The sequence below is a fragment of the Ovis aries genome, chromosome 7 (assembly GCF_016772045.2).
Source record: "Ovis aries strain OAR_USU_Benz2616 breed Rambouillet chromosome 7, ARS-UI_Ramb_v3.0, whole genome shotgun sequence".
NCBI classification, from domain to species: Eukaryota; Metazoa; Chordata; class Mammalia; order Artiodactyla; family Bovidae; genus Ovis; species Ovis aries.
Genome location: NC_056060.1, coordinates 77,393,294 through 77,419,277, shown reverse-complemented (window position 1 = coordinate 77,419,277; position 25,984 = coordinate 77,393,294). Strand labels below are relative to the sequence as shown.

The window sequence follows — 25,984 nt, the reverse complement described above, 5'->3', positions numbered from 1 at the left end:
CAAACCAGAAAATAGCAGTGCTGGCAGGGATATGGAGAAATTGGAACTCTTGTGCATTGCTGGTGGGAATGTAATACAGTATAGCTGTTGTAGAAAACAGAAAATGAAAATGAAATCGCCATATGCGAGTTTACTTGCAAAGCAAGTTTACTTCTGGGTGTGTACCCAAAAGAAGTGAAAGCAGAGACTGGAGTACATATTTGTACACCCATGTTCAGAGCAGCGGGCTTCCCTGGTGGCTCAGCCTGCAAGGCCGGAGATCTGGGTTCTACCTCTGAGTTGGAAAAATCTCCTGGGGGAGGGCTCCCACTCCAGGATTCTTGTCTGGAGGATCTCATGGACAGAGGAGCCTGGCAGCTTGCAATCCATGGGGTTGCAAAGAGCCGGACACGACTGAGTGACTAAGCACACTCCAGAGCAGCAGTATTCACAGTAACCAAAAACACCCATTAATGGATGAATTGATTAAAAAAAAAAGATATATCTAGATAGATCAGCATTGAATATTATTTAGCCTTAAAAAGGGAAGGAAATTCTGATGCATGCCGCAGCATGGATGAACCATGAAAAAGATGATATTATGCTCGGTGAAATAAGCCAGTCACAATAGGACAAATTCTGTATGATTCCATTTAAATTATAAGATACCTACGGAACTCAAATTCATAAAGACAAAGGGAAACAGTGGTTGCATGGACTGGGGAGGGGATGGAAGTCAGCGTTTAATGAGCGTGCAGTTTCAGTTTGGAATGGGGGAAATGTTTTGGAGATGACTCGTGATGATGGTAGCACAACGGGAGGGAACTTAATTCCACTCAGTGTACACTTAACGCAAGGGAAAGTGGTAACTTTTACATGTTCACATACACACCCGACGTTACTGGCTCCTTAGATCTCAGAAACGTGAGTGATGTGGAGATGTTTGAGAAGTGAAGGAAGAGATGGGAACCCCAGGGGCAAAAGCTCAGCAAGTAGCTTGAAATGGGGGGATTCTGGGCCAGGATAGCCGCCACGGATAAATCCTAAGAAGTTATGATGGGGAGTGTGTTAGCCACCTCCCTCGAAGCAGTACTTGAGTAGAGTTGGCTCAGAGGCAGCCAGCCGGGGCTGTTTGTATTCTTCTATTTCTCCCGCCTCCCTGGCTCAGGTAAGGAATATGAACTGAAGTAAGGAACAAGGGACAGGCTTAGGAATACGATGGCTGACTAAAGAGAAAGGCAGAAGCAGGCTTGAAGTCCCCTCTGGCTGGCCACGGCAGACCTTGGGCCGGGCGGTGGCAGCCCCTCCGCGCCCCCCTCACCTGTGTGTCCTTTGGTCCCCAGCGGCCAGCCGGCACCATGGCTTCCGCCGAGCCCCTGACGGCGCTGTCCCGCTGGTACCTGTACGCCATCCACGGCTACTTCTGCGAGGTGATGTTCACGGCGGCCTGGGAGTTCGTGGTGAACTTTAACTGGAAGTTCCCGGGGGTCACGAGCGTGTGGGCGCTCTTCATCTACGGCACGTCCATCCTCATCGTGGAGCGCATGTACCTGCGCCTGCGTGGCCGCTGCCCGCTGCTGCTGCGCTGCCTCATCTACACGCTCTGGACCTACCTGTGGGAGTTCACCACCGGCTTCATCCTGCGCCAGTTCAACGCCTGCCCCTGGGACTACTCCCAGTTCGACTTCGACTTCATGGGCCTCATCACCCTGGAGTACGCCGTGCCCTGGTTCTGCGGGGCCCTCATCGTGGAGCAGTTCATCATCCGCAACACCCTCCGCCTCCGCTTCGACAAGGATGCCGAGCCCGGGGAGCCCAGCGATGCCCTGGCCCTGGCCAATGGCCACGTCAAGACTGACTGAGTTGGTGGGGGCGGGGAGCTGCCGGGTTGGGACCCCCGGGGGCTCTCATGGACCCTGTGGACAAGGGTACCAAGCTGGTGGGGTTGCCCCCTCTGTACCGCACAAGCCCCGCCCAATGGGGGGAAGCACACGGAGCAGCCTCGCACCCTCTGCCGTGGGCGGGGTTGGAGGCATGGCCAGGTGTTGGGGGCGGCAAAGGCACTTGGGGTAGAGTGCATGGATCTCAGCCTAGCTCAGGAACTGGAGGCGGGAGGCCTGTGGTTACGCAGCGACTGGACTTATGTGGGTGACTTTGGAGGCAGCAGGCCCTGTCCTGGCTAAGGTACTCTGAGAAGGGGGCAGAAGGTGGGAAGCAAGGCCTGCAGGGGATGTTGGCGGCTGCAGCCGCCAATGCCTCCCTCCCTCTCACCTGGTTTAGTTGGGCTTGGGCTGGTTACATTAGGCAATATTCAGGTGCTTGCTTGCAACCAATACCTCCCCCCAAGGCCTGTTGAGCTGCAGCCTAAGAAGAGACTGGGCAGCTAGGAGGCTGCTGGGCAGGAATGCTGGTCTGCAAGGGCTGGGAGGCCTTCCCTTGGTTCCTCTCCCCTCCCCCAGGGCTCCAAGCTGCTCCCTTGGCCTTCTGGGGCTCCCCCCTGGTGCTGGATTCCCACCAACCTTGGGCTTTGGGAGGTTTCAATCCCTGTGTGTTCGGTGGCGTTTCCCCTTTTTACCACTAACAGCCCCCTGTATCCATGTCAACCACCCCACCTGTCCCCACCCCCATCTCCCTAGCCAACACAACAGCTGCCAGAGATAGAGCCCTGAGCAGATCCATTCCACCCTCTTGCAGCTTTCCCTCCCCTATTGCCACTGGCCTGATCCTTAGGAAGTTCCTTGTTATGGTTCCCCGCCCCCTTATCTGGGGGACAGTGGCAGGGCCCCTGGTGCTCACCTCCCTGCAGTGGCTAAAAACCGAATGATACCCCCAACGCACAGTCAGGCTGAGATGTGCCCCACGGATCCACAATGGGGATGGAGAGACAAGTCAGTTGAAGGGGGAGGTGGGCAGTAAAGGCACCTGGCTGGTTTATTTTCAAACCAGCTAGGGACAGTCCAGCTTTCCAGAGGGTGGAGGAGCAGGTATCCAGTGCTGAAGAGTCATGGAGACTGAGGGAGGAAAAGGGGGCTTTTCAGCTTTGGCAATGGCAACCCACTCCAGTATCCTTGCCTGGAGAATTCTATGGACAGATGAACCTGGCAGGCTATAGTTCGTGGGGTTGCAAAGAGTCGGACACGACTGATCGACTAACACTTTGGCTTTGGGAGGGTCCAAAGCATCCATAGTGGGAATGAGTTGGTCCTGGTTCTGCCATAGCCCCAGCCCTGCAGCGAAACCACCTCAGATCTAATGTCTCCTTCCCCCTCCGAGCTTGCTCCTTAAGCAGGATTAAGCCTGCCATGCTCACGGGCATTGTCATCTCAGTTGCCCCACCTTCCCCACTGACAGGTCCATTGCTGGCAGTGGACAGTGAGATCCTAACTCCAGCCCACTTCCAGCTCTGCCGCCTCCCCCAGGGGAGGGCTCCATCGAATGCAGCCTATCCCGCGGCAGGCGGTCTCTTCTTGACCACCCTAGGACTCTTAGGTAGAAATTAGCCTTTCCCTTTTTATAGAACATTAAAAGCGGTAACACCACCTGTGGAGAGAAGTTTCTCTTCTTGCTGTACTACTCCAGGTATGCTGTGCAGATAGTACCAGCCAGGGCGCAAGCCGGGGTGGAGGTGCTGGGGGTGGGCAGAGTGGTGTCCTGCACTGGGAGAAAGGCTGGAAGACTCTGCCTTTGGCAGGGTTGTGTTCTGCAGTGACCCTGTCCAGGACAGGATAAAGGGTGATCCCCAGTTTCTCTGTCCTGAGCAGGCTCCTCAAGTCCAGGCACGACCTACATTCTGCAGGGATTAACCCTCCCTTTGATTTTATGTGGCTCCAATTGCAGGGCTTTGGGGCTCCCAGGGACTCAGCTTTCCAGTGGGGGCCAATTGCTTTCCATCTACAGGTGGAGGGGATTCCAGAGGAAGAGGATTGCCTGGTCCCCCGTTCCATAGTCGCCTGCTACGATGGCCCTGTAGTCGTCTCCTTGGTCTTTTCCCCTTGCTCCATGTTATCTTGGTCTCCTGAACCCCCACCCCCGACCCCTCCAAGCCCCCTAGTGGGCCCTTGGACTACACCACTCACCTTTTGTTCTTTCCTCCACGACGGAAATCTGGGGGTCAGCTTGTTGATGTCTCCCAGCCCAAGGCCTCTGTGATTCTCTCCCAGAGCCAGCCTTTGGATGGCCCACTGGGTCTGTCTGCTCCAGAAGGTTGCCCTGTCCATGCTCCCTGGTACCATCTCTCTGGGCCCTATAAACTCCCAAGTGTGAAAGGTCCCCGAGTAAACCTGCCTGCCTGGCAGCGTGCAGAGCACTATGCTTCTGCTTTATCCAGGTGCCCCAAGGCTCCTGTTCTCTCTCACATTCACTCCAGGTGACCGGGATCTGCAGGCTCAGAGCTCACCAGAGGTCACCCAGACCTCAACTCTTTGCTTTTTTTTGGGTATCTTCAGGGCCCCAATCCATTAGTGCCCAAGGACTCAAAAGTTTGGAGTAATCCAGCCCTGCAAAGCAGGAGAGAATCTACTCACTGTTCATGAACCTCTGATGTCGTCCTGGGCCATGGCCATGGCAGCATCTCTGAGTCACAGGTCGCCATGTGCTGCCCTGCATGGTTGAATCAATTCCAACATCTGCTAGGCATCCTGCCCCTTGTGCCATGTCCCCGCTGATGTGCCAGTGAGTCACAATGGCCTATGCTTATTCACAGCAATAATACCTAGGGGGTGCCCGCGAAGTCCTTTTGTCCTGGTCCCTCGCCTTCTGCATGGGTCTCCTGGGGAGGCAGCCACTGAGTGGATGAGGTTATGAGAACCTGTATTTATGAAACTCTGGGCTATGCAGACATCATCAAGCGGATGCAGAAAAATAGGAGGCCCAAGCCTGGGGGAGTTATGGCTCAGGCAAGGAAAGCAACTTCCACTCCGAGGTCACCCCAGGCCTGGAGGACCTGCAGGTCCCTGCTCTGCAAAAGGGCCTTTCGTGGGTGGGACTGTCTCCCAGCTATGGCAGCTCTTCTGAAGGACACACGACTGGTTTGTGCGCCCATTGCCTGCTCTGTCTCCATTGGTCTCGTTGTCTCTTCTTTTCACATTCGTGCACATAAAATATACTGGTGTTTGTGTTCCAGGACTGACTCTGGCCCATCTCTGTTTCTTATATTTTGGAGCCCCTTCCCTAGGGGCTGCTGGCCCTGCGCACACTGGTGTCACGCTGTCCTGAAGCACGCTGGACAGGGCCGTGCTGTAGGAAGGGCAGATGGCCTCTCCACCAGTCCTATCCACAATCTCTGTGCTGACCTGCTCTAGTAACCTGAATTCTCCACCCAGCCCCTCCCACTCCCCATCACAGTCTGGTCCCGTCCTGACTTTGGGCCCAGACTGCAAGGCAGATGGAGCCGCTCAGGCAGTATCCAGGTTGGTGGTAGGTTACTGCCCATGAGATGAACTCTCGAAATGCCAGCCATGACCTTCCATGTCTCATGGGGCAGGAGGGCCCATGGAGAGAGTCTGAGGGTACCCCAAAGATCTGGAAGGCCAGACTCCCTTACTTCCTGTTGCCTTGGGAGTCATGCTATTTAGAAACAGAATCCTGCATACCAGCCAGCAGTGCTGTTTTCCCTGAGAAGTGCATTTGGAGGGAGTCATCCCTTCCTGCTCCGTGTACCTCTCTTCTGTCTAGCCCCTCTTGTCCTCCTCTCCTCCCACCACCCTCCTGCCTACTTTCCTACTTCTGGGAAGAGGAGGGTGGGTTCAGAATTTGCTCAGCCAGTTTAACCAAACCAAGATGGCCTGTCTGCCCACCCCAACCCACCCCATCCTGTCCCCAACTGCTGCAGCTAGGCTATAAAATACCTGCTGGTTTTCTGGATGGAATAGGCAGTGAGGTTTCTGAATCACTGAGAAGGCCCTCAGCCTCCATCCGCACCCCCCTCACTTGATGGTATTCATTGCTGTAACTGAAAGCTTTTCCCTTTATACAAATGAGCAAAGCCCCAACAGTCACTTACATGTCAGTACAAACAAACCTGTAAGACTAGCTCATTAAAGCAGGTGTTTCTAAAAAGAAAGAGGCAAGCTTCATGGAGCCAGGTCCACCTGATGGAGAAGAGGCAAGAGGTAAGACCCAGAACAAAGAGCCTGAAAGGACTTGAGGCCCTTCTTCACTGGTCAGTTCCTTCTGTACTCTACTCAGTGGATGCCTTCCTTTCTTGATAACTTTCCTTCCTTACCTCCTCTGCCCCACCCTTACCCAATTCAAAGGGACCTTCTGACTCATCACATCACAGGTCAGAAGAACAACAGCTGTGGCTGCTGCTGCTGCTGGTGCTGCAGCTGTGACCGCTCAGGCACTGCACTGAACGCTCACTCTCATTCTCGAATTTTCTCCCATCCTAGGCGAGCTTTGCTGTTTCTCTATTTTACAGAGGCCGTCTGGGGGCAACCAGTCTCCAACTGCGATTTACCATATCACTTTTTTGTTGCAATGTGAGCAGAAGACCCTTCTCTTACTTTAGCAAGAACTTGTGATGATTCAGGTGCTCTTTTGTGCTTTAATGAGATTCTGGATGTTAGAGCCCAGCCCCTCCAAAAGCCATCCACAATGAGAAATTAATGTTCAGAAGGTGGAGGTTTCGGGGGAGAGATGGGGTTATAAAGAAGAAAGTATGAGATACCATCTCAGCCAAGACTTAACCCAACTGGCTCATGGCTCCTCATGGAGAGGGAGTTGTGAGATTTTGGACTTTGGCAACCTGGGTTTAGGGTTGACACCTTCTCTCCCTCCCATGTGCAGCTTTATTTATTCCCTGGGCCTTCCACTTTTGATCCTATTTCCCTCTGTTGATATTAAGTCTGAGTCCCTAGCTGTAGGTCCTCTCAGAGGGTCTGACACCACCAGTTCAGTTCAGTCACTCAGTCGTGTCCGACTCTTTGCAACCCCATAGACTGCAGCACTTCAGGCTTCCCTGTCCATTACCAGCTCCCGGAGCTTTCTCAAACTCATGTCCATTGAGTCAGTGATGCTATCCAACCATCTCATCCTCTATTGTTCCTTACTCCTCCTGCCTTTAGTCTTTCCCAGCATCAAGGTCTTCACCACCAGGTGAAATCTTTCTCCTTTTGAAAACTCAGTTGGCCTGAGAATTGACCTGGATAGTTCTTCAACTTCTTATTGGACACCTACAATGAGCTTGGGACCAGGCTAGCTACTGGGGTCCTCACAGCTAGTCAAGAAACAGGTGTTAAATGTTCTTTCATGCAGATGTATCAGTACAATGTTGATCAGGCCTCCAAAAGAGAAGCTTCAGTCTGACAGAGGAGCTGACTCATCTAAGGGATAGGCAAGGACTCCCCTGGGAAGAGACACATAGCGCAGACCCGAAGGCCAAGTACTGATGCTCTCAGCGGTGGGCTGACTTCTCAGTCCAGAAAGACGGATGTTGATTGTGCTTTGTGAGACACCTAGATGGGTAGACTGCAGAACAAAGCCAGCACACAGTGGGTGCTTTAAGCAACTCTTGATGAATGAAGTCTTACAGGATGGCAGACCTAGTAAGCCCACCCTAAAGGCCAGGCTGGATGTTCCAGAGCACCCCCTGCCCCTTTGGGAACCTGGAGTTAGGAATCTCATTTGGGTAACAGACATCCCTGCCGTACCTGTGCCCACTGTCATAGAGCAACTCACTGCCCTCCCCTCTGTTTCAAAACCATCAGTCCCTGCAGGGCCCTGCCAGCGTTCCAGCTTCACTCCCAGAGTCTTTGGTCCTTGGCCAAAGACCCAGCTCCACTGACTTGTCCATTGCTTCATTCTGGTGATATGCTTTCTTATCACCAGAAAGCACGGTGTGGGCAGAGGTGTCCTTTCAGTGCCACGTGGTTCAAAGAAGGAGTCACCGTTGGTCTAGTCTTGCCTCTGTCACAATCACACTTTCCAAACAGACAGGAAATATTCTGGTTTATAAGGGTCCACTGATGATGAAGGCCGACTCTTCTTAGTTACAGTATAAGGCTGTATTCATTCCTGTGGCTGCTGCAATAAATTACCACAAGCTAGTTGGCTGAAGATAATGAAATGTATTCTTTCACAGTGCTGGAAGTCAGAAGTCTGACATCAAGGGGTCAGCAGGACTCTCTTCTGGTGGCTGTAGGGAGTGTTGCTCTTTGTCTCTTCTAGTTTCTGGTGGCTGTTGGCACGCCTTGGCTTCCTAGGCTTGTGGAGCTCCAGTTTTTGCCTCGATGGTCACATGGCCTCTTCCCCTTCTGTGTCTTCTCCTCTTCTAAGGACATTTATCACTGGACTTGGGGCATATCTAGGTAATCCGGGATGATCTCATCCCAAGATCCTTAACTTACTTACATCTGCAAAGACCCGTTTTCCAAATAAGGTCACATTCACATGCTCTAGGGATTTGAATGTAGCTCTATCTTTTGGGGAAGGGGTTTCCCAATGGCTCAGTGGTAAAAAATCCACCTGCCAAGCAGGAGACATGGGTTCAATCCCTGGGTCTTGAAGACCCCCCGGGGGAAGGAAATGGCAACCCACTCCCAATATTCTTGCCTGGGAATCCCATGGAAAGAGAAGCCTGGAAGGCCACAGTCCTTGGGGTCACAAAGAGTCAGACAGGCCTTAGCGACTGAAAATCAACAACAACACTGTCTTTTGGGGAGCCACTCAAGGGCTCAGGAGGGAGACTTCTTCCGAAGCCCTGTATCCTACATCCATGTGTAGGAATTCCATTAAGAGTAAGGGCCAGAAGTACAGTGTAGGTAACCTGGGAGAGAACTCAAACATTTAGGTTGGGATTGGAGCTGTCCATCCCAAGACGGTCTGTAGCTGCAATTGGGTTTTCTGTTTAGATGCAGACCTGACCACTTCACTCCCTACTCCAGACTCTTTAATGATTTCCCATTACCTTTAGGATTAAGTTCACCACCTCGGGGAGGCTTACACAACCCTCTGTGGTTTGGCCTCATTTCTCGCCTCCCCCTCAGTCTTGCACAGTCCAGGGAGAATGACTTGTGGTTCCCTTGGCCTGTCCCCACTCACTGCCTCTGGGCCTTCAGCCCTGTGTTCCACTTCCTGGAATGTTCTTGCCCCTTCTCTTAGCCCAACTAGATGACAGATGAGCTCAGTTACAGCCAGCATGGTTGGCCTCTGTTTACTTCACGCTCTCACTGGCCCCAGCTCTCGATTTAGTTCAGGCAGACTCAGGATGGGAGCTGTCTCCCTGGAAACCCTCAGCGTGACAGCTGCCAGTAGCAGTAGCTCAGTTCTCCCGGAGCTGTCCATGCAGCAGGCCTTCATTCATTCATTCACCCCGCGACACACCAGGTCCTGCGCTGGGCCTACACACAACAGTGAACAAAACATGCTCGTCTCCGTCCAGTAAACCCTACCTGTCCCCTGGAGCCCCAGAGGGCTTTGGGTTCCTGTTGTTTTCTCGAACTGTTCTTTGGCCTTTCCTTTGACACCGTAGGTGCCCCTCACAATTTTCCGATTAATCCCTTCTTAGTTTGTGTTAGTTGATTCTGTTGCTTTTAACCAACCCTTCTCCCACTCTCTGCAAAGCAGTGAGAACCTTCTATGTTGACAGTCAAGAACCCTGCTACACACCTGACTTCTTTTAGGCATCAGCTGTCACCTGTAATCGTATCATTAGCCCTTACACTCCTCCTTTCTGATTTGTGAGATGTTACTCATGCCTTGAACTACTACCCCCTTATCCAGTCTGCACCCCACCCCCAGGAGACCTCACCCATGACAATCTATGCTTGCCAGCTCTGCACCTGCTGGGAGACTTAGGTTGACTGCTGAAAGCTGAGGAAGCTCCATCATGGGAGTGCCGCAAACTAGGCCCTTCTTTTATAAATGAAGAAGTGCAAATAACACTTTCTAATTTTGTGCATATTCTGGGGTTCAGACCTGTTGCAATTGGGATTCATCTGATTCAGGAACTGCCCTTCTCTGCAGTAGGGTCTCTAGGAAACCTTTAGGGCTCTGAATTGATATTAGCCCCATTTTCAGATGGGGAAGCTGAAGATCTAAATCCTTTAGAGATAGGCACAAGTCTGCCCACCACCTCTGGCTGGACAGGTAAGGACAGCTACTGCCCATTGCCCACCTGGCTCCCCCATGGGCTGCTCCTTGGGACAGTCTCTCCTGTTGAACCAAAGCCAAGGGTCAAGGCAGAAGACAGAACCTTGTCTAGACCACTTCAACACCAAAGAACAAGTCTCTTCCTTGGATCACTTGAGAAATGAGAACAAAATTACATTAGGTGTTATTTTGCTGACTTTCACTTGATCTGTTCCCTTAGGGTCTCAGGCCTGCTGGCCAGCAGGACCAGATGGTACCTTTTGTAGGAATATCTCATCATTTCTGCTTCTGTGCAGGCCTTGGCCATCCTAAGAAACAAATCCTTGTCTCCTTCTAATTGACATATCTGTGATCCTGTCAAGTTACCCATACACTTTTCCTTCCTATGACTCTGCTGAAGGCACTTGGGACCCAATCCCAGCTTGCATTTCATGTCCTTGAGATGCCCACTGACCTTGTTGTCCATGAGGAGGGAAGATGAAGGTAAGGGAGAGGGGAGGGAAGGCTCAGAAGAGGACATGGAAGGACTAGATTGCTCTACGTTCATGACACTATTTGTAACCAGGCCCTTTCTCAGTCTTTCCAGAATGTGACCATCTGTACTCCATGTCACCCTGACAACTTTCTGATTATTCAGCAGAAGATGCAACATCCCAGGCTTTGGAGTCATTAGACCTGAGTTTGAATCACAGGTCCCTGACTCACTTGGGTGTGTGATGTAACCTGTCTATGCTTCAGTCTCCATCTGAAAATGGGGCTTGTATTAGTCTGTATCTCCCAGAGTCGTGGGGATCAGATGAGACAACACTTGTCAAGTGCTTGGCATGCAGTGGATGTCAGATATGAGAAGAAATATTCTTTGTTGGTGTCATAAGTCAAATACAAGCAGATGTCACTCCACCACATATTTCCGGACTCCTGCTGATCTGGTCATGATGGCCAAAATCACGGGCTTTGAATGCTCCCAAATGGAACTGGGCCACTTGTTATCAATGGAAAAGCACATTAACCTCTATACACACAAGTTTTCTCACTTGTAAAGTGGGAATGATCTAACCTATTCTGAAGGATTATTGTGAAAATTAAGTTAAATAAAATTATATGTCTAAACACTTAGCACAGGTCCCTGATTCCTTACTCTAAACCCATGGGATTCTGTGAGACTTTCTGGATTTCAGAAAAATAATAACATTTAAATGTTACATATTTTGTAACACCTGAACCAGGTGTGAGTCAGCACCCCATAGTCGAACACATTATTATTTCCACAGGAAACCTATAAATATCACACTAAGTGGGGTAAATAAGTTCTTACCTTGTGAGACAAGTAGGGCAAGTATTAAAATTCTCACTTGACGGATAACAAACTGAGGTTCAAGAGCACGTGGACTGTAATTGGCAACACCAGGATCCCTGGGTCACCTGGTCAACTGGTCCAAGGACTCTTCCCATCACACCACACACTATGGCAGACACCACCCTGCCACAGTCATTCCCTTTGCTTAGTGAACTTAACAAAAATCAGCTACTGAGTAGTTGTTTGCTTCTTGTCTTTCTAAACGGTTGTGTGTATATTTCCACGTTTTCCACAAACTCTGCTTTCCCCACTTTGGTACTTGATACACAATTTTCTATTTGGTATTGTGTTGTAGTGTCATGTTCAAAAACTATACTGTCTTCCAGCATCTTAATATAACCCAGTAAGCTTAGCTATTCCCCTGTCGCTGGGTATTTGCCTCTTTCCAGTTTTGCACTGCTCTAAAATAATGCTCAGTCACTCACTTTAAACTTTGCCTTGGGGATGAGCAAGCACATTGATCTGAAAACACCTGTCCCTTGAGCCCCTGGCTGGCTGGCAGCCTTTGGGAGATTGTATTTCCAGGCATTTACACCATACATCTGTTGTTCCCAATCAGCTAATCATTAGGGTTTATTGAACGCCTACGTAGGGAACAGGGAGCTCTTTGTTGCTGCGAGGGGGCACAGAAGCATAAGCTGTGTCTCTGACCCTTAACAGCCTGATGTGTAACCCAGGAGGCCTTTCAGCTTCAAACCAAACCGGGTTTGCATCCATCCAGTGAGGCCTTCCAAGCAGGGCTGGTAAAGATGGGCACCAGGGTGTGGTGTGAGTGGTGATAGCAAGAAGTTTAAATAGGTCTCTGACGTGTCCCCCTGCCTGTCAAGGGCTTTGGTTCCATTCAGGCAGAAGGTGCTAGAAATGAAATGGTGAATGAGGAAAACAAGGTCAGGTGTTCCATGAAACCTTCCCTGATTTAGTAAGTTTTACTTTCAGATGCTAACGATCAGGATGAATCATTAAAAATCAGTAGGAAGTACCACCTCCCTGTTCATACTGTTCATGGGGTTTTCAAGGCAAGAATACTGAAGTGGCTTGGCATTCCCTTCTCCAGTAAAGCTCCAATACTTTGGCCACCTGATGCGAAGAACTGACTCATTGGAAAAGACCCTGATGCTGGGAAAGATTGAAGGCAAGAGGAAGAAGGGGACGACAGAGGATGAGATAGTTGGATGGCATCATTGACTCGATGGACATGAGTTTGAGCAAGCTCCAGGAGTTGGCGATGGACAGAGAAGCCTGGTGTGCTGCAGTCCATGGGGTTGCAAAGAGTCAGACATGACTGAGCGACTGAACTGACTGACCACCTCCCTGAATTCCCTTGATGAGGGGGTCAGCAAAAGGACTAAGCAAGACCTGGTGGCTGGTTCTAACTAGCAAATTACCTAACCTCTCTCTGCCTCTGTTTGCCCATCCATCAAATGGGAATAATAGTAACGTTCTCATGGGACTCACAGGATTGTAACAAGGATAACTTCAGATCCTCACAGTGCATTCAAAAGAACAAAATATTGTCCACATGATCTGGGGGAGACTGGGGACCACATCTCACTCACTGCCACATCCCAAGCACCTGTACAGTGTGGGTCTGGCAGACAGTAGGAGCTCAATAAACATTTGTGGAGTGAATGATGGAACAGGCAGGTATAATCACAAGTCCATAAAGGACAGAGAACTACACGTCCTTGCATCAACTCTGAGCCTGAGGAGGAGGCTCACACTATTCCAGCTTCAACCCTGTATCCATCCTCCCCAGAGTAGTCCCCATCCTGATTCTGGCACCCCATATTCACTATAAGGAGTCCCTCATTCACGGCAGCAAAGATCACCCCTGGCCAGGGAGCAGAGGCCAGCGCTGATCTCAGCCCATCTTCTCGGGTTTCAGGCTGCAGCACTCGCTGTCACAAGGGACCGGCCAGCTCTGCCCTTGTTTCCTGCTCCCGTCCGCTGAGGCAGGGGAACGTTGGGCCATAGGAGTCAGCCAAGCGGCCCTCTGGCCAGCTGAAAAGGAGACCTGGCACCAGAGAGCAGCCACACCTGATGCACCACCAGCCGGAACGTCAGGTGTTCCGTCATCTCCTAGCCCAGCCCGCCCACCGCTCCTGGGGCATTTGGTACCAGCAACTCCTGGCCAGGCCTGCGCTAGGGAGCTCAAAGAGGCTCGGGTCTGAACCCCTGGTGGAACTTTCCCAATAAGGTTTCCTGTATTTCTTGAGTCAATGTCATCTTTCTTATTGTGATATCCTCAAGGACAGGACAAATTGTGAAGGTCTGCAGCTGTGGGATTGTGACAGCTTTCCAAAGTCTGATTTCTATGCTTATGCATTTATCTCTTTATTCTGTCTTCTCCGCTCAAATGTAGGGTTCAGAGGGCAGGGCACATGCTTAACTCTTTCACTGCTTTCTCATCCCAGTGCTGAGAAGAGTGCCTGACCCAAAGCAGACACAATTAATATTTGTGAATGAATGAATGGGCTTCCCAGGTGATGCTTGTGGTAGAGAAACCGCCTGCCAGTGCAGATGTCAGAGACGTGGGTTTGATCTCTGGGTTGGGAAGATCCCCTGGAGGAAGAAATGGCAGCCCACTCCTGTATTCTTGCTGGGAGAATCCCATGGACAATAAATAAACTCCTATTGCAGTGTTTGTTATATGTGGTAACGATGGCTATTATAATAAAGTGATTCTTGTAAATTGCTTTAAAAGGAAGCATGCTTTCCATAGTCTCTCAAGACTAACATACACATTTCCCTGCCTTAGTTATTTACAATCCATTTCTTCACTTGTTCATTCATTCAGTTATTCATTCAATTTTACATTTGATCTGTGGGAGAGATTTGAATTAACGGGTCCCAGAATGTGTGTCTCAGGGCTACAAAAACAGGGGTACAGACTTCTACAAGCACCTATGAAGAGTCAGAGGTGGTGGATTTGACCTAGTCAGGGAGGTCAAGGGAAGTCGCATATGAGCCAAGATCTAAAAGGAGAAAGTCATTAACTGGGAGCCAAGGTAGGGACTGACAGAAACTATTGGAAGAGGGGATGATATTCGAAAGACCTAGGGGTGAGGGGAGGGAGCCTGCATGGAGGAGAAACTGAGCGCAGCCAGGGAGCGGGGAGGGCATGATGACCCTGGGACCCCCCTTGGTGAAGCCCAAGCAGAGCAGATAGCCAGCAGCCACCAGATGTGCTCAAAGGGAGCCGCAAGGCAAAGCCCTTTGCAGGAAATTCACCTCCTCCGGGAGACTGGTCCCAACCCCTCAGCCTAAGTTAGGCACCGCTTTTGTGTTCCCAAGGGACCAGGGCTTCCTCTTTTCATTCAACTTATAAAAAAGTCTACTTTAATGATCTGTTTTCTTATTTTTGGTCTCCCTGTCTCTCGATTTGTGAACTCCTGGAGGGCAGAGACCTTGGCTATTCATCCTGTGCCACCAGTGCCTAACACAGTGCCTGGGAATGAGAGACGACTCCTGAGTGTTTGATGAATGCACGAACGAATGAATGGAGAGCCCTCAGGTCATGGCAGGTGCTGGACAGGTGTGTGGATCTCTACACACTCAGGAAGCCCTAGCTGAGCCCTATGCTGTTAATAGGAGAATGTGGATGGGAGGTCTCTGCTGAGTGCTGGAGGAGAAGGGAGCCAAAAGGTTGGAAAAAAGAAAGGTCAGAAGATTCTGTGCAATTAATACCACGTGGCACACGCCTCCTGTGAAACCTGTATGCAGGTCGAAAAGCAACAGTTAGAATCAGACATGGAAAAACGGACTGGTTCAAAATGGGAAAGGAGTAAATCAAGGCTGTATATTGTCACCCTGCTTATTTAACATATATAGAGTACATCATGTGAAATGCTGGTCTGGATGAAGCACAAGCTGGAATCACGATTGCAGGGAGAAATATCAATAACCTCAGATATGCAGGTGATATCACCCTTATGGCAGAAAGCGAAGAGGAACTGAAGAGCCTCTTGATGAAAGTGAAAGAGGAGAGTGAAAAAGCTGGCTTAAAACTCAATGTTCAAAAAACCAAGATCATGGCATCTGGTCCCATCACTTCATGGCAAAGAGATGGGGAACAATGGAAACAGTGACAGACTTTATTCTCTTGGGCTCCAAAATCACTGAAGAGAGTGACTACAGCTATGAAATTAAAAGACCCTTGCTCCTTCAAGGAAAAGATATGGCAAACCTCTGTATTAAAAAGCAGAGACATTACTTTGCCAACAATGGTCCATCTAGTTAAAACTGTAGTTTTGCCAGTAGTTATGTATGGGTGTGAGAGTTGGACCATAAAGAAGGCTGAGCACTAAAGAATTGATGCTTTTGAACTGTGGTGTGGGAGAGGACACTTGAGAGTCCTTTGGACTGTGAGGAGGTCAAATTAGTCCATCCTAAAGGAAATCAGTCCTGAATATTCATTAGAAGGACTGATGCTAAAGCTGAAACTCCAATACTTTGGCTGATGTGAAGAACTGACTCATTGGAAAAGACCCTGATGCTGGGAAAGATTGAGGGCAGGAGGAGAAGGGGACGACAGAGGATGAGATGGTTGGATGGTATCAGTGACTCAATGGACATGAGTTTGAGCAAGCTCTGAGAGATGGTGATGGACAGGGAAGCCTGGCGTGCTGCAGTCCATGGGGTCGCAAAGAGTCGGACACGACTGAGCAACTGAACAAGTGCCGCATGAAGGAAAAAAGGGTTCACAGTGTCATCCTTAAAAGGAAGGAGGGATGACAACGTCAAGGAGATGCTTATGAGATGCAAAAAAAGAATTTTCAACAGGTAAATTTACCCGGATTTACAAGGATAAACAAGAATGTCAGCTAGGTATTAAGCAGGCCCCCATGTGTTATGTGCCAAGCACTGTTCTAAATGCTTTGCACACATTTAATATTTAAATTCTCTAACAATTGCTTGAAGCACTTAACTATGACTATGTCTATATTACAGAATAGGAAACTGGAGGGCAGAGAGGTTAAATATATTCCACAGAGCTGAGCAGCCAGGCCCTAACCCGAGCACTTTGGCCCGGAAGCCAGGTTCTTATTACCACCCCATGCCACCCTCAAGCCAGCCCTTGCTTTACTGCTGGTATAACTAAGGAATTGGTATCTTTTTTAACATCCTCCTGAGATGGACATATGATTCTTCCCCATTTTGCAGGTGAGAAAACTGAGGCTTAGAGAGGCTAACTTGCAGAAGATCAGCCAGCTGGTATGTGGCAGAGCCAGGCTCTATAATTACAGCCACTTGCTCTTTCCCATGCCCACCTGACTGATGCGCTCTGCTGAGCTCTAAACCTGGGAGGCAGCCCACTCCCTCCGCAGCAGGGAAGCCCCAGCCAAGGCCTGGCAGGTGCAGTGCCCTGTGTGTGGGTTCCTGACTCAACAGCACCCTGTTTACTCCTCAACTTCCCATCCCAGCTCTGAACCTCAAACCCACCACCAGCGAGACAGGAATACCACCTCGACCTGGCACGAGATTAGAAACAGGTAAATCCATCAGCAACTTTTGGGGAAAAAAATTAAAATCTGTTTATACATCCCTGATAGGCAGGAAGGCAACAGCCCAATCTATGGAAGGCGGTTAAGGATTCAGTAAGTCAGCGTCCCGGGGACCTGCAGGGTCCATGAGAGACACCCCCGCAGGGCCTGGGCCTCAGGAAGACCGTCCACCTCTCGGGTGCCAGGACGCTTTCCCTGGCGCTGCCCCCCTGCTCTCCTGCTCCATCCGTCAGGGGCTCCCTTGGTGCAATGGCTGTTAGGCTCATACACCCCTGAAACCAGGGAAAGGGGCAATTGGACCCAACCCAGCCTCCTTGATATAAAGGCTTAGGGCCAAGTCAATAGCTCAGACCTTCAGGGTTATCTGACTGTGTCCCTCCAATACAGTCCTCTGGTGCTGAGCTAATCTTGCATTACTTTTGGTCACTTACAGCGAAGGGAGACCTTTCTATCTAATACATTCCTTGTCTTAATATTGTTGTGTTGCTGTTCAGTTGCTCAGTCATGTCCAGCTCTGTTTCAATCTCACGGACTGTAGCCCTCCAGGCTCCTCTGTCCCTGGGATTTTCCAGGTAAGGATACTGGAGTGGGTTGCCATTTCCTTCTCCAGTGGATCTTCCCAACTCAGAAATCGAACCCACATCCCCTGCATTGGCAGATCTCGTCTCCTGCACTGGCAGGTGGATTCTCTACTACTGAGCCACCAGGGAATCTGTCTTAACACCCTTTTGTTGTTGCTTAATCACTCTGTCATGTCTGACTCTTTGCGACCCCATGGACTGAAGCACACCAGGCTTTCCTGTCCTTCACTATCACCCAGAGCTTGCTGAAGTTCAAGTCCATTGAGTCGGTGATGCCATCCAATCATCTCATCCTCTATCACCCCCTTCTCTTCCTGCCCTCAATCTTTCCCAGCATCAGGATCTTTTCCAGTTTCCACTATTAATGCAGACTAAATAATCACACCTTCATTTTCTCTCTCCGCCTCTCTATTTCTATTTGAGCTGCTATAAATTTAAATCTCCTCCCAACTTCCTTGTCTAGTTTTCAGGAGTCATACAGATAGATGGCAATTATTTTAGACTTTGTGGACCATAGGATCCTGGAGCAACTACTCACTCTGTCGTAGCGTGTAAGCATGTGAGCAAATGAATGTGGCTGTGTTCCAGTAAAATCTAATTTTACAAAAGCGGCTGCAGGCTGGACTCAGCACACAGGCTAAAGTTTGCCAACCCCTGATCTACTTGGTCTTTTTGGATCTGAGCTTGGTCTCATTTCTCCTTATTAAACATAATCTCATTAACTTCAATGCATCTTTCAACTCAGGGGGCGTAGTTTCGAAACCTGATTCTACCACCCAGCACAGCAGCTCTCCCTCCCTGCTCTGTGTCACGTGCGTATTGAACACACTTCCAGAGTCTGCATGGTTCATCAGACCAGCAGGCTCTTGAAAATGCGGTGCGTGGTGGCATGCTGCCCATCCTGGGACAGGTCTCCCTGGGGAGAAGCCAGGACTGCCAAGGGAAGATTGCTTGACCAGACGAGCTTCTGGTTTTTCTTTTAATTGATGTATAATTGCTATACCACGCTGTGTTTCTGCTGTACAGCAATGTGAGTCAGCTATACGTGTATGTGTATATATATATATCCCCTCCCTCTAAGGCCTCCCTCCCACCCTCCCCCAAGCCACCCTCCAGGCCATCACAGAGCGAGCAGCTGATTCCCCTGTGCTGTACACACGTGTTTTACCCATGTTAGTGTGTGTACGCCAATGCCACTCTCTCTATTTGACCCACCCTCTCCTTCCCCCGCTGTGTCTACAAGTCTGTTTTCTACATCTGTGTCTCTATTCCTGCCCTGAACATAGATTCATCTGTACTGTTTTTCTAGATTCCGTGTATATATGTTAATATATAATATTTGTCTTTCTCTTTCTGACTTACTTCGCTCTGTATGACAGACTCTGGGTTCATCCACATCACTGCAAATGGCTCGGTTTCACTCCTTTTTATGACTGAGTAATATTCCGTGTATGTGTGTGCTACATCTTTATGCATTCACCTGTCGCTGGACATTTAGGCTGCTTCCACGTCCTAGCTATTGTAAATGGTGCTGCAATGAATGTTGTGGTGCTGTGCTAACTCACTTCAGTCGTGTCTGACTCTTTGTGACCCCATGGACTATAGCCCACCAGGCTCCTCTGTCCACGGGATTCTCCAGGCAAGAATACTGGAGTGGGTTGCCATTTCCTCCTCCAGAACACTGGGGTATATGTGTCTTTTTGGATTATGGTTTTCTCAGGGTATATGCCCAATAGTGGAATTGCTGGGTCATATGGTAGCTCTGTTTTTAGTTTTTTAAGGAACCTGCATTCTGTTCTCCATAGTGGGTGTATCAATTTACATTCCCACAACAGTGCAAGAGGGTTCCTTTTTCTCCACTTATTGTTTGTAGATTTTTTTTTTTTGATGGTGGGCTTTCTGACTGGTGAAATATGACTTCCCTGGTGGCTCAGATGGTAAAAGCGTCTGCCTACAATGCAGGAGACCTGGGTTCAATCCCTGGGTCAGGAAGATCCCCTGAAGAAGGAAATGGCAACCCACTCCAGTACTCTCGCCTGGAAAATCCCACAGACAGAGGAGCCTGGTAGGCTACAGTCCATGGAGTTGTAAAGAGTCGGACACAACTGAGCGACTTCAGTTTCCCCGTTTTTTCTGATTGGTGTGAGATAATACTTCATTGTGGTTTTCATTTGCATTTCTCCAATAATTAGTGATGCTGAGCATCTTCGCATGTGTTTGTTGACTATCTGTATGTCTTCTTTGGAGAAATGTCTATTTAGGTCTTTTGCTGAGTTTTTGATTGGGTTGTTTGGTGTTATTTTTTATGTTGAGCTGCATGAGCTCCTTGTATATTTTGCAGTTTAATCCTTTGTCAGTTGCTTCACTTGCAAATATTTTCTCCCATTCTGAGGGTTGTCCTTTCATCTTATTTATGGCTGGACAGCCTTCTAATCACACAGCCTCTGCTGACCCAGGGGCCAACTCGCAGTGTCTCTGTTTCTCTGATTTCTGGAGGGCATCTGGCTCTGGGGTGGGGCAGGAGTTGCCTGGAGTCTGTTTGCTTCTCCGAAAAATTCCTTTACTCAACACTCATCATTATGCAGTGTGATAAAGCCCTTTGCCTGCTCTTTTACTGTGTCTTGGGGCACCCTCCCTTGGGCGGAGTGGACCTGAGTATTCATCAAGTCCAGGACCTCTTATTTTATGGATGAATAACCTGAAGCCTGAGATGGGAGCAACTTGCCAAAAGGCACAGAGGCTATCTACAGAAGAGCCAGACGGGGAACCAACTGGCTGACACTGCCTACCTAGACTTAGCGTCACATCCGGCCAGTTAGAGAGCTCGGTCCCACAGCACGGCCCCTGCACTTGCCAGCTGCAATGGAGTCCCCCAGTGACCCTTCCTTCTACCTGACCAATTATGAGTTTGGGGGTTTCCATGACTCCCCTCTTCAAGTTCTACAATTCACTTGAAATGACTCAGAACTCAGGAAAGTGCTCTGCTTTTAATGGCTTTATTATAAAGGATACAACTCAGGAAGAGCGGAGTGGAGGAGACACACAGGGAAAAGTATGGGGGGAGCTTCTGGGTCCTCTCAGGGCGCACTGCCCACCCAGGGCCTCGAAATGTTCACCAACCCCAACATTCCAAATCTCACTGTTCCCGAGTTTTTATAACTCAGTCTCCAGCCCCTCTCTTCCTCAGAGGTTGGGAGGTGGGGCTGAAAATTCCCACCCTCAAGAATAATTGGTCTTTTGGGTGAGCAGCTTCTATAAAGCTATCTCTAAGGGTCTCATCCTGAGTCACCTCATTAGCATAAACTCTAGTGTGTTCAAAAGGGCCCATTGTGAATAGCAAAAGACACTCCTATCAGGAAATTGCAAGGGTTTTAGGATCTCTGTGCTAGGAACCCAGAACACAGACTAATCTTTTTCTGTTACACATAGTACACTATACTATATATATATTATATGTGTAGTGCCTCAATCAGTTAGGATGTTTATAGCAAGAGCTTCAGAAACACACTCTGGACGCTTACTTTATCATGTTCATTGTTAAGAGGCCACCCTCCTCCCAGGAAAGGCAAGGATGCTCCTTTTCTCCATCATGTCCAGCTCTTTTCGACCCTATGGACTGTAGCCCACCAGGCTCCTCTGTCCATAGGATTCTCCAGGCAAGAGTACTAGAGGGGGTTGCCATGCCCTCCTCCAGAGGATCTTCCCTACCTAGGAATCAAACCCGGGTCTCCTGCATTGCAGGCAGATTCTATGCCTGAGACACCAGGGAAGCCCCATTTCTTGGTACCTGTTTCCTTATCTGGGTAAGGGGCTTAGTTGGGGCCATGCCATTCTTACACCCCACTTCTGAGTTGGCAGGACTACCTGCCATCCCCAAGGCACGGGCCCTCCTCCCCTTTGCCTGCGCCATGCTGTCTGTTGGCATGACCTTCTTTCCCTTCTTTTCCTGTCAAAGTGCACGTGTTCACAAGGGTTGTAGGGCTCAGAATGCTTTGTGGTGGTGGTAGGTCTTCTATGACAGGGAACTCTTTTTTTTTTTCAGTTTCTTTTTTTTTAAATCTGGGCCATTTAAAAGTCTTTATTGAATTTGTTACAATATTGTTTCTGTTGTTTATATTCTGGTTTTTCAGCCCTGAGACATGTGGGATCTTAGCTCCCAAACCAGGGATCAAATCTGACTCCCTGCATTGGAAGGCGAGGTCTCAACCACTGGGCCCTTTATGTTTGCTTCTGTTTCTTAGCTGGGAGAAATCATTTTACACTGTCACAGGACAGAGTTGTAATTTGGGGCTCACAATGGACAGAACTCATTTCACGTAACTGCCGTCAGTTCTATCTCATTTCTCATGATCACAAACAAATTCTTCCCTCTGGGCAGATGGAAGGATACACGCCCTCTCCCCCTCTCTGCTGAGGCTCCATCTGTGGTCAAAATCACAACCATACTTCCAAGGCTTGCTCAAGCCTTCGCACCCGTGTGACGTCTTCGTGGCTCACCCAGGCAGAATTACAATGGGGCTTCCCACAGCACTTGGCGCTCTTCCGTCAGCTTGTTTACAGGCTTTGTGTGTGTGTGTCTCAGTCGTGTCTGACTCTGCAATCCCATGGATCGTAGCCCATCAGTCTCCTCCATCCATGGGACTCTCCAGGGAAGAATACTGGAGTGGGTAGCCACTCCCTTCTCCATGGGGTCTTCCCAACCCAGGGAGTGAACCCAAGTCACTTGCATTGCAGGCAGTTTCTACACTGTCTGAGCCACCAGGGAAAACTGCTTGCAAAGGCTACAGGCATGGTGCTGTTGATCTCTGCCCCCAAGCAGTATCTGATATATCTTGGAGACTAAATATTGAGTCCTGGTCTCTAGGAGAGAGAGGTCAACCTAATTAGACAAGAACCAGGACAGGACACAGAGGAAAACTGGTCGGGGTGGAGGTAGGGACGGTGCTCCTTACAGCCAACCTCTTCTGAAGGAGAAGCTATTGATATCAAATTCCTAGCTCTGGTTTACTCTGCCTTCTGCACAGCTAGACCCACCCCCACTAGACACACACACACACACACACACACACACACACACGGTTCTATTAATAGAAACAACTCAAGAGGACAACTCCAAAATAACCTCATCTTCAAGGTCAGTTCAAGGCCATAAAGACACCATCCTGGTCAACCCACTGAACCAATGGGTGGACACTGGTTCCCAGATAAAATGACCCCAATCCTCAAGGATGGAGCACTATGGAGGGTGAATGGGGTCACATTATGGCTTTCCTGGGCTTTAGGCACTTGTCCCCTTATAGGCTTATTCTTCTATAAAAATATATTTAAAAGTATACTTTGTGACTACATTGGCATAAAGACAAGTATAATTCAGCCTTGATTAGTTTTTTTGTATATTCATTTTTATTATATTTGTCTTCTCTTTCTGATTAAAAAAACTGCAACGTTTTCACAGACCCCTAGAAGTACCAGTAACTGTATTAGTCTGGGTTCTCCAGAGAAAGAAAACCAGTAGGAGATATATAGATATATAAATATATGAAGAGATTTATTGTAAGGAATTAGCTCATGTGGTAACAGAGGCCAAGGAGTCCTACAGGCTTCAGCTGACAACCTGAAGAACCAGGAGAGCCAATGGCATAAGTTCTTATCTGAGTTTGAGACTGAAGACAGAAAATCAATGTCCCAGGCTAAGAGAACTTGAAAGCCTCCCTGTTCTGCCTTCTTTTGTCCTATTTAGGCCTCCAACAAATTGGATGAGGCCCACCCACACTGGACAGGGCAATCTGCTCCATGGGTCCACTGATTCAAATCTCAGCCAGAAACACAAACGTACTCAGGATAATGTTTAACCAGATATCTGGGCATCTCATGGCTCAGTCAAGCTGACACATAAAATTAACCAAGCCAGGACTTTAGGCACCTTGTCTATTGTGCCTACTGGAGAAGCTGGCACTGAGGATTTAGGGAGTAAGTTACACATGGCCCTTTCCTTGGCATTACCGCTTTGTAAATGGAACCTACAGAAGAGATAGCTCTGAGCATACGGTGGTTACCTGGGCTCACTGCCAGGGGTCTTGAGCCTTGGGGCTGGAACCCAGGCATTTTAATCTCTAGCTGGGCAGAATAAGAAAGAAAGGGCATCAAGGTCTTGGAGGACTGGCTTTTCATCTGTCTTTTTCTCTTTCTTTTGTATCCAAAATGTGTTTATTGGGATGCTTTTCCATTCACCTTGGTATAGGGTGCTCTCAGTGGTGCTTCCGCCTGAAGGAGCATCCTTCTGGAAGCCTGTTTTTCTTCATGGCCTGGCAGGGGACAGTAAGAGCAGCCAACACACAAGACTACTGTTTACGCATGGCTAAAAATGGTGGTGCCTGTATAGCAGCCTGGGCATTTCACATCCACGAAATAGGAACCAGGCATTTCTTCCTGTGTTTTCTATTCTGGAGAGGCATGAAGGAGATCCTTGGCGAGAGGCATGTTCTTGTGGGGAGGTCATCACCACCAGAAAGGGCTTCATCTCTCTTTTGTCACAAACCACTTCTATCCTTAAGACACTAAAACAGTTGAGATCAATATTCCGCCATCATTCCCCCCATTCTATTTCACTGACCCACTTGCCAGATGGGGACAGTAAGGCCTCGAGAAGGGTGTCCATTTGCTCAGTGTGTCAAGGCAGGGGGAGAAGTAGAATCAGGCAGCACCGGGGCAAAGTAGAAGATTCGTGGAGTGTGTCTCCCACGTCCTAGACCTGACCTGGGAGTGCGGCAAGGTGAGAGAGACAGGGACTCCACAGTTCAGATTTTCAAGGCAAATCCTCCCTGTCTGTATATTTAAAACACAGACCACAGTCCATGCATCCAAGGCCCATTTAATGTAGCTTTACATCCACATCAAGGAAGTTCAATCTTTGAGAAAATAAACACTGACCCAGCTTCAAACAAGTCAGCCCTCCTGCTCTTTATTTTTAGTTCTCTGGATATGTGCAGACTGTCAACAACACAGTAAAGAAAATGCAGAAAGGTATAACTACTCGGCCAATAAGTCCTGTCTCAGAGGCTCCTGGGGACAGTGTGTTATGATGACCTTTACTAGGGAGGTAACTCTGTCCCTGAGGAAGAAGTGAGATGGGTTTAATGTGGGGTAGATAAGACACTCCAGGCTGGTGCCTCCTGAGAAAAGGTGTGAGTCAGGGTGAGTGAGGCCAAGTCTGGGTCCTCAGGAACTGATCAGAGTGAGGAATCTCTGTATGTGTATGAGGGTACAGATCAACCTCTTGTGTGTGTGTTTGTGTGTGTGGGGGGGTAGGGTGTGTATGTTGGAGGGGTGGGGTGGAGGCTAAGAATCTGGGCAAGTCTAATGATGGGTTTTGAACCAGAAAGGGGAAACTCTGGTTGTGTTCAGTTCAGTTCAGTCACTCAGTTGTGTCTGACGCTTTGCGATCCCATGAACTGCAGCACGCCAGGCCTCCCTGTCCATCAACAACTGCCAGAGTTTACCCAAACTCATGTCCATTGAGCCAGTGATACCATCCAGCCATCTCATCCTCTGTCATCCCCTTCTCCTCCTGCCCTCAATCTTTCCCAGCATCAGGGTCTTTTCAAATGAGTCAGCTCTTCGCATGAGGTGGCCAAAGTACTGGAGTTTCAGCTTCAGCATCAGTCCTTCCAATGAACACCCAGGACTGATCTCCTTTAGGATGGACTGGTTGGATCTCCTTGCAGTCCAAGGGACTCTCAAGAGTCTTCTCCAACACCACAGTTCAAAAGCATCAATTCTTCAGCGCTCAGCTTTCTTTATAGTCCAACTCTCACATGACCACTGGAAAAACCATAGCCTTGACTAGATGGACCTTTGTTGGCAAAGTAATGTCTCTGCTTTTTAATACGCTGTCTAGGTTGGTCATAACTTTCCTTCCAAGGAGTAAGCGTCTTTTAATTTCACGGCTGCAATCACCATCTGCAGTGATTTTGGAGCCCCAAAAAATAAAGTCAGCCACTGTTTCCCCATCTATTTCCCATGAAGTGATGGGACCAGATGCCATGATCTTCATTTTCTGAATGTTGAGCTTTAAGCCAACTTTTTCACTCTCCTCTTTCACTTTCATTAAGAGGCTCTTTAGTTCTTCACTTTCTGCCATAAGGGTGGTGTTCATCTGCATATCTGAGGTTATTGATAATTCTCCCGGCAATCTTGATTCCAGCTTGTGCTTCTTTCAGCCCAGTGTTTCTCATGATGTACTCTGCATAGTACACATGATGTACTGTCCATGTGTAGAGTCTTCTCTTGTGTTGTTGGAAGAGGGTGTTTGCTATGACCAGTGCGTTCTCTTGGCAAAACTCTATTAGTCTTTGCCCTGCTTCATTCCACATCCCAAGGCCAAATTTGCCTGTTACTCCAGGTGTTTCTTGACTTCCTACTTTTGCATTCCAGTCCCCTATAATGAAAAGGACATCTTTTTTGGGTGTTAGTTC

General features: G+C 49.0%; 1 protein-coding gene and 1 pseudogene across 12 annotated transcripts in view; one reads left to right on the top strand and one right to left on the bottom strand.

Moving 5' to 3' along the window:
• The window catches only part of TMEM229B (transmembrane protein 229B), a 40,914-nt gene extending 35,814 nt beyond the window's left edge, over positions 1-5,100 (top strand). For all 12 annotated transcript variants that reach the window (XM_042252649.2, XM_042252646.2, XM_042252644.1 and 9 more), the window contains one exon: positions 1,323-5,100. In XM_042252649.2, coding sequence (XP_042108583.1) covers positions 1,338-1,841 — 504 coding nt within the window. In that variant the 5' untranslated portion in view covers positions 1,323-1,337 and the 3' untranslated portion in view covers positions 1,842-5,100. The remainder of the gene's footprint in view (positions 1-1,322) is intronic.
• Positions 5,101-23,603: 18,503 nt separating this feature from the next.
• Positions 23,604-23,990, bottom strand: LOC106991262 (small ribosomal subunit protein eS27-like; annotated as a pseudogene).
• Between the last annotated feature and the right edge of the window lie 1,994 nt (positions 23,991-25,984).